Genomic DNA, 8,280 nt, shown 5'->3' on the forward strand with positions numbered 1-8,280 from the left:
GCATCCCATATTCCCATCTCATATCCCCTAGAGAAGCAAAGGATCACGAATTTTATATAGAGAGAGAAAGTGAAAGAGAAAGAAAGGAGATCTTGCTTACTGTAGCAAAAACATAAAAACAACAACTTCATTTTCTTCAATTTTGGGAAATTTGTTCTTCTCATAAAATCATAATAGTAGTATAGAAAAAATAAAAAGGGGGGGCTCACTCACTAACAACTGGGTCATTGGATTAGGTCCTTTCCTTTTCTTTTTAGCATATATTGCATTGTTTTATAAAAATTTCCTTCTTTTTCTTTTGATCCCATGATTCTTCCTTCTGTTTTGTCTTCTGTGTTGGCATTATCAGATCCATTTTACTACAACTAAAAAAAGTCCCTACTTTTCTTTTTCTTCTTCCTCTTATAAAACATTAACAACCCAAACAAACTTTTTCTGAGTCATATAGTTTTCAGCTTCTTCTTCTTAAAAAAAAAAAAAAAACATGGGGACTGGTTGGAGAAAAGCATTTTGTTCAACTATTCCAAAGGAGAGAGAAAAAGAAAGACCTACACACCGCCATCATAACCACCACCAACACCAACACCAACAAGAAGTTGTTGATGTAAAATCAGTCCCAAATCCAAATCCAAATCCAAGTCCAAGAACTTCTACTAAATTGAGTTTATTCTCCAGCATTAGCAACCCATCTACACCTCGGTTACGCGTCCGAACCACCGCAACAACTACTACCTCCACCAGCACTAGCAACAGCCTCGGTCCGAGCCCGAAGCCGCAATGCAAATTAGGGTCGAACCCGTCATCACCACGCTCACCTTTCGCTATGCTCAAGAATACCCTCCGTCTTACTAAGGTATATATACAATATCGTAGTAATCCGTTTTTTTTTTATTATGTGCAACGATTTGACATAAAATAGAAAGGGAAAATGTGTAATCGTTGAAAATAATAGAAAACGGTAGTATATGGTTTTATTGGTTTACATTGGTTTTTCTTATATGTTTGAGTTTATTTTTGTGGATGGCAGAATGGATGTGGAATATGTATGCAGAGTGTGAAAACAGGGCAAGGGATGGCAATTTACACGGCGGAATGCTCACACGCATTTCATTTCCCATGTATAGCGGCACATGTGAGGAAACAAGGCTGTTTAATTTGTCCAGTTTGTAATATCACATGGAAAGATGTCCCTCTTCTTTCTTTCCACAAAAACAACCCTATTCAATCCGAGGAAATAATTGTCGACAAAAAAACCATCACCACAACCACCACCACCACATCCGCCTCCGCAGCAATAAGTGCTCCAGCGACACCTACTGGAAGTGCAAGGATCCATTTCGAAGACAAACGAGTCCAATCGATGAAAAAATCATCAGAAAGACCATATAACGACGATGAACCACTTTTATCCCCTCGGTTCAACCCTATACCAGAGGCTGAAGAAACTGAAGATTCTGAGGAATTTCAAGGGTTTTTTGTTACACCCAGAAAACCACCAACTGTTAATACTACTACTACAACATCTTCTATTGATCCGTATAATTCAGTAGATAAAAAATCATCAAGGAATGTTGAGGTCAAGCTGCTACCCGAAGCAGCTGTTGTTTCGGGTAGCCGATCTCATGAGACGTACGCGGTGGCTTTAAGAGTAAAAGCGCCGTCTACACCGGCGTCGATTCTCTCTCCTACCCACCGTGCACCAATTGATCTTGTGACGGTTCTTGATATAAGTGGGAGTATGACAGGGTCTAAGCTACAGATGTTGAAGCGAGCCATGCGACTTGTTATTTCCTCGCTTAGCTCGGCTGATCGGCTTGCTATTGTGGCTTTTGCTTCGGCTCCTCAGCGGCTTATGCCGCTTCGTAGGATGAGGTCACAGGGTCAGAAATCGGCTCGTAAGATCGTTGACCAACTTAGTTGTGGTCAAGGGACTTCAGTTGGAGAAGCTCTTAAAAAAGCCGCGAAAGTATTGGAAGATCGAAGAGAGAAAAACCCGGTTTGTAGTATTATCTTGTTATCTGATGGTCAAGATGATCCGGTTACGTCTAATCAACGGCAGAGAAGTTCTCAAATGTCTTCGACCCGGTTCGCTCATATTGAGATCCCGGTTCATCCTTCGGGGTTTGGGTTTCGAACCCATGAACCGAAGGAAGATGCGTTTGCTAAATGTGTTGGTGGGTTGTTAAGTGTTGTGGTTCAGGATTTAAGGGTTCAGCTCGGGTTTTCTTCCGGTTCAGCTCCGGCTGAGATAATGGCGGTTTATTCTTGTAATGGTAGACCGAGTTTAATGAGCTGTGACTCGGCTCGGCTTGGGGATTTGTACGCTGAAGAGGAGAGAGAGTTGTTGATAGAACTCAAAGTGCCCATGTCAGCTATTGGGTCCCACCATGTGATGTCTGTTCGTTGCAGTTATAAAGATCCGGTTACTCAAGAGGTGATGTATGGGAGGGAGCGGGCCCTATTGGTCCCGCGGCCCCACGCCATTCGATCCTCGGACCCGAGGATAGAACGGCTTAGGAACCTTTTTATTTATACTCGAGCTGTTGCTGAGTCGAGACGACTTGTTGAGCATTGTGATTTTAGCAGTGCTCACCACCTTCTTATCTCGGCTCGAGCCTTAGTCATGCAATCCTCGGCTAACGGCTTGGCTTCAGCCGAGGAGTATGCGAGAGGGTTAGAGTGTGAGTTGTCACATGTTCATTGGCGGAGACAGTATCAGGTGCAGAAGGAGCAGGAGGGTTCAACTGTGGTCCAGCATATGGTGGATGAGAATGGCGAGCCGCTTACGCCGACCTCGGCTTGGAGATCGGCTGAGCGGCTTGCTAAGGTGGCTAAAATGAGGAAGTCCTTGAACCGGTCTGTTAGTGATTTGCATGGCTTTGAAAATGCTCGGTTCTAATTTTATTTTTTTAAAAAAATTGTAGTATTTTTTTACTTTTTTTTTTTTACAAAACAAAAGAAAAAGAGAATCTAAACATTATTAGAGGAGAAAAATGAGGGGGTGTAGCGTGGGCACATGATGAGAGAGAGAGAGAAAGGGAGGAACAAGGAAGTACCCGACGGCGCGGGCCTTTTTTCAGCAGAAAGAGACGAAGGCCCACATTAGAATGATGGATGTGATTTGGGATTATTTGGGCCTTGTTAGGGGGACCATACCTTGTTTTTATTTTCTTTTTTAACATTTTTATTTTTAAGGTTTAGAAGAAGGAAAGAAAATCCAATATGTAATGGGTACATTGATTTTTACTCATGTAAAAGGGATAGTTGTAAATGTAAGCAATGATGGAAGCCTTTTTAGTGTTCTTTTTAGCAGTCTCCTGCTTTTGGGTGAAAATAGATGACAACAAGGTACAAAGATGCTTTCTCTTGTAATAACCTGAACCTTTTTTTTTTTTTTCTTTCATGTGAACATCTATCTATGAATAACTAATGATGCATGGCTTACCTTTCTAGATAACCCTAACAATATATTTATATTAAAAATATAAGTTTATATACTACTTTCGTTTATTATTATTTGTAACAATTAAACATTTTCTATTCACTCTTTATATCAATTTTTTGCAAATAATATGAAACAGGGATAATATATATTACACTAATACTCTTAGCTATCCACTATTACTAACTACGTGCGTCTCTCTTTGTCAAAGAATATGTATGGATCTTATACCGACATCCGACGATACTGTTATATTATTTCCAACCTAAGTTCAGTCGATTATGGACTACCTCTTTATTAAGATAATATGGAATTAATTTGGTCATCTATCTACTCTTAATGATCAAACACCATAACGGTCGAGTAAAAGCAATGCCATTCTCCTATTTGAGGTCTAATTCATAATCAACTCCACAGGTTCATTTCATTAATCGTAAAGATCCACTTCTAGATATTTTCCTATTTCGAGTTTGTCTTGTAAAAGACCGTCTAATTTTAAATTAAAATTAGACAATAGTAAGTCCAATATTAAAAAGAGAATTAGTACAACAGTGACGAGGTTAATTTCTTTGGGTAACTAGTTTAATCCATTTAGTAACTTAATTATTTATGCCGAAATGAAATCTTAATTATTTATGCCTGAGTAAATTTGTGAAATTGAAGTGAAATAACCACCCGATGACCCAAACATATTGAAAAGAAATGAAGCAATGTTTTGGATTTCATAATTGTGTATCATTTGCTTCGTTAGAAATAATATTGCTTAATTATTGAGATAGAGCCATTTGCTAACATCATTAATTACTCAACATTACACCGAATGGGGGGGTGGTGATGCCATAATAATGGCTGAATCATAAGTTGCATGAATGACACAGGACCTCTTAATTAAATACTTCAACTTGGACAGAGATATACTGTCGATTTTTTTTTTCTTGAGATGAGATATATTGTCGACTTCATATACTCCTCTGCCATAAAGTTCACAATCAATGGCCCCTCAGGGAAAAAAAAGTGTTCACAATCCACCTAATATAAGCAAATTAAATGTTCAGTTTTGTAGAAATAAAAAGAGTAGGATGTCAAGCGATATCTCACAATCTAATGCACAATTGTTACTAGCCTTCATATGCACGCGATGCGTGCGTTAATTTCAAATTTTGTTATTCTATTAGATACTCCATTCGTACTTTATTTATGATTAAACTTAAATATGAAAAATTCAACTGTTAGATGAATTTAAATATATTAATTCGCTAATGTAAAAAAATAAAAAAGGTTGTGAGTGATTGTTAACATTAATTTTTTGTGAATGAATATTGAACATAAAGAACAAAAATAACGAGTTGGTTTAACTGAATTAAAGAGTATCAAAGGTAGTGAATGTTCAGACTTTTCATATGCACGTTATGTATGCCATCTTTTTTTATAAAGTATAAATATTTTGTCCATTTAATTTTTGATTGAAGTATTTGATGCATATACCATTTTAAACTTGTTTTAAATTGCAAGTTGGAATGAGAATTCTTAAATGATTTGCTTTTGTAATTTTTTTCATTCCATTAATTAGATCATTAAGGGTATTTTAGTCACTTCAAAAGAGGACACCACACCTCCTCCCTTGGCTTATATAATAGAGATTAGGTGGTTACTAGTTTTTTTTGGGTTTGACCAGGAAAGAAAAATTTGGAGGTGTCCACCCAAATAAAAGGTTTCCTTATATTTTAATAGTTCACTAGTTTTAGGTTCGGATTATATTCCGCGTAATTATATATTTCATTAATTGATATTCTACTTTAAAATGATAACATCAAGAATAACTTGATTTAATGATAAAGACTTTTTAATATATATGCTTGTGATTATGGGTTAGCAAGATCCAATTAGGAAATGTATTGTATAAGATTCAACCCATAATCACAAGCATATATATTAAAGTCTTTATCATTAAATCAAGTTATTCTTGATGTTATCATTTTAAAGTAGAATATCTATACATCTATCTCTATTGTATAAGGGAAGGGGGGAGCAATGGTTTCCTTTTTTGAAATGCCTATTTTGCCCCCTTTCCCTTTTTCAATTACAAAAGGAATGTCAAAATCAAAATCGACACTCAAAGAAAACTACCGAAAATTAATTTACAACACTCACTCTCAAATCACTTATAGGAAGAAACTTTACAAATCACCCATACAATTGAGAAAATCACGTTATAAAAATCACGCAATTCACTCAAATAATCAGGAAACTTTATTAAAACTTAAAATTTACATACAAACTAAAACTAATAACCTAGAACGTCAATACATACAAAAACATTTACAAAATTTTACTTACAAATCACTATTCTCAAGAACCATTCACAATTAATGGTGGGTCATGATAAAAATTAGAGGTGAATTTGTAATGAAATCAGAATTTAGAAGTTAGACAAGAAAAAACATTATTTACTTTCTTTATAGTGTTTCCAATATATAATGAAACTTTTACATATATTTGGACCTATTTTTTTCTATTATATAATAGCGATTAATTACCAAGGTAAAAAAGTTTATGTAAAATATCATTCAAAAATTAAAGTACAACATATTTCTACTATATAAGGGAATGGGGGAGCTATGGTGTCCCAAAATAAAGAGACTATGTTACGCCCTTCCCATTCTAAATTACAAATTCACTTACAAATCAAAAGGGGTTTAAAATACCAAAAAGATAATTATAACAATCACTCACAAGTCAACTAAAATCATAAAATTACATAATTTGCGTTATGCAAATCACTAAAATGAGGAAACTATACAAAAGTTTAAAAAAATTTCACTTACAAACTATAACCTATGAAAAAGTTAACTTGAAATCAAAGTGTCCACTTTCTTTACAATTTTATTAAATACTGTACTTAATTCAAAAATCAACTAAAAAATTATAATATTAAAAATCATAAATAAATTCAATAAAATATGTATTTTGTTTATAGAATTTAACTTTGAAAAGTAAAAAAGAAAACAAAAAGAATGATGAGAGACTTAAGTGACAGAAACTAAACCAATCAAATTTTGTAACGTAAAACAATTGTACTTCGTATGTCTTATGTTCAAATTTTGACTCTTACGCAGAAGAAAATCGAGTTTCCGTTTCGAAAAAAATTCAAGCACGCATCGCGTGCAAAAAATTCTAGTACATATATATTAAAAGGCGTGCGTAACAACGTCGATGCGCCACATGACACCCTCCTCCTGCCACGTGTCTGTTAACTAACAAAGTCAAGTGGTCATTATTTAAAAAATAAATATGTTGAAGCCTAGGCTTGAACCCCTGACATTATGTCAGAGTTTTTAAAGAATCACCGTCTAATCTAACATCTCTTAGTGATCCATGTTTCCACAAAATTATAAATATGTGTTGTAATTAGTTAATGTTATTAAACATATCCCTTACATCCTTTAAAATATATAATTCTGCATGTTCATTAAAATTAATTATGTATGCATGATACTATTTGAATAGCAGTGTTGACCACTACAGTACTACCCTCATATTTACAGTAATACTATAAACAAAATTTGATCATAAGGCTGTATGAAATGGAGGAAGTAAATATGGGCATAGGCCGCATCCACGTCTAATATATTAGAAGCATTTCTTAGAACGTATATATGCCATGTGTCACCATCCTTTATTGAGTAACATTCTATCCACGTGTTTCTCATATAGTAAAAAAATAAATTAAGCATACGTGAACATTCGAACCCACAATTTCAAGTATGAAAGAAAGAGATAAAAGTATCACTCCACTATACTAGTATTGCTTATTTAATCAAAATTAATGATGATGTATGAAAAGAGAACTCTCGAAATCGATGTAATGAATGACATAACTTTTTAAATGAGTATGAGATGACTTATTTAACTACTACTAAATTGTAGCACAGAAAAATCCCGAGGCATCGCCCGGGCCTAAACACTAGTTAATTAATGAAATATAGGATCTTGCTAACGGACGCCCTGGGGCGCTAGATAAGAAATATATTGTTGTACTTAATTACTCATATTTATACAAAATAATAGAATAATGTATAATTCCAATGCAAATCATTTAATGTTTTTCAAAAGGAAAGGGGAAAACATTTAATTCAAATGCAAAGCATTTAAATGCATTGCATTGCATTGAAATTATACATTATTATATTATTTTATATAAATATGAGTAATTAAGTAAAACAATATATATTTCTTATCTAGAGCCCCTGGGGCGTCCATTAGCTTTTGCCTTCCTAATTTTTTATTATACGTGTATTACATGAAATATAACACTATAAGAAAACGTGCCATGTGACATCATTCTTCGTTTAGGAAAGCCTTTCAATATATTAACTAGTGAGTGTCCTTGGTGATGTCCCGGGTTGTTACTTTTTATAACTTTTTGTCTAGTGACGAAAATTGACATAATGACATGATAACTAATTACATGATATTTTGAAAAATAAACCGTGCAAAGTTTTGGGATGAAAGCAATAGCTTAACTTTATATAAGAAATTGGAGTAAGAGTTTATATCTACAATAGTCTCTTATTATTGTCATAACAAGGTTAGGTATCTAACTACATGTGTAAATTTTTAATGAGATATATATAAAAAACCTGAAATTTTTTCCTTGAATAATGTTAAAATGGGTATTAATTCCTCACATGCGCCAAAGTTCAAATTAATTCCATAGATACCGTCCACGTAGAACAGCTCGCAAGAAAATTTTGTTTTTTTTTGTTTTCGCCCAAATAAACTGCTACTCGGAGTAGTGGTTCACTTTATAATTAACCGCTACTCAAAGTAGTGGTTAA

The 8,280-nt window shown here is 34.3% G+C and overlaps 1 protein-coding gene across 1 annotated transcript; it reads left to right on the forward strand.

The window, feature by feature from the left end:
- LOC104883521 (hypothetical protein) lies at positions 1-3,357 on the forward strand. Its single transcript, XM_010668059.4, has 2 exons — positions 1-853; positions 1,028-3,357. The coding sequence occupies exons 1-2, from the start codon at positions 485-487 to the stop codon at positions 2,897-2,899; spliced, it is 2,241 nt and encodes a 746-aa protein (XP_010666361.1). The 5' UTR covers positions 1-484; the 3' UTR covers positions 2,900-3,357.
- The last annotated feature ends 4,923 nt before the right edge of the window (positions 3,358-8,280 follow it).

Source organism: Beta vulgaris, chromosome 1 (assembly GCF_026745355.1).
Source record: "Beta vulgaris subsp. vulgaris cultivar EL10 chromosome 1, EL10.2, whole genome shotgun sequence".
In the NCBI taxonomy this organism is placed as follows: domain Eukaryota; kingdom Viridiplantae; phylum Streptophyta; class Magnoliopsida; order Caryophyllales; family Amaranthaceae; genus Beta; species Beta vulgaris.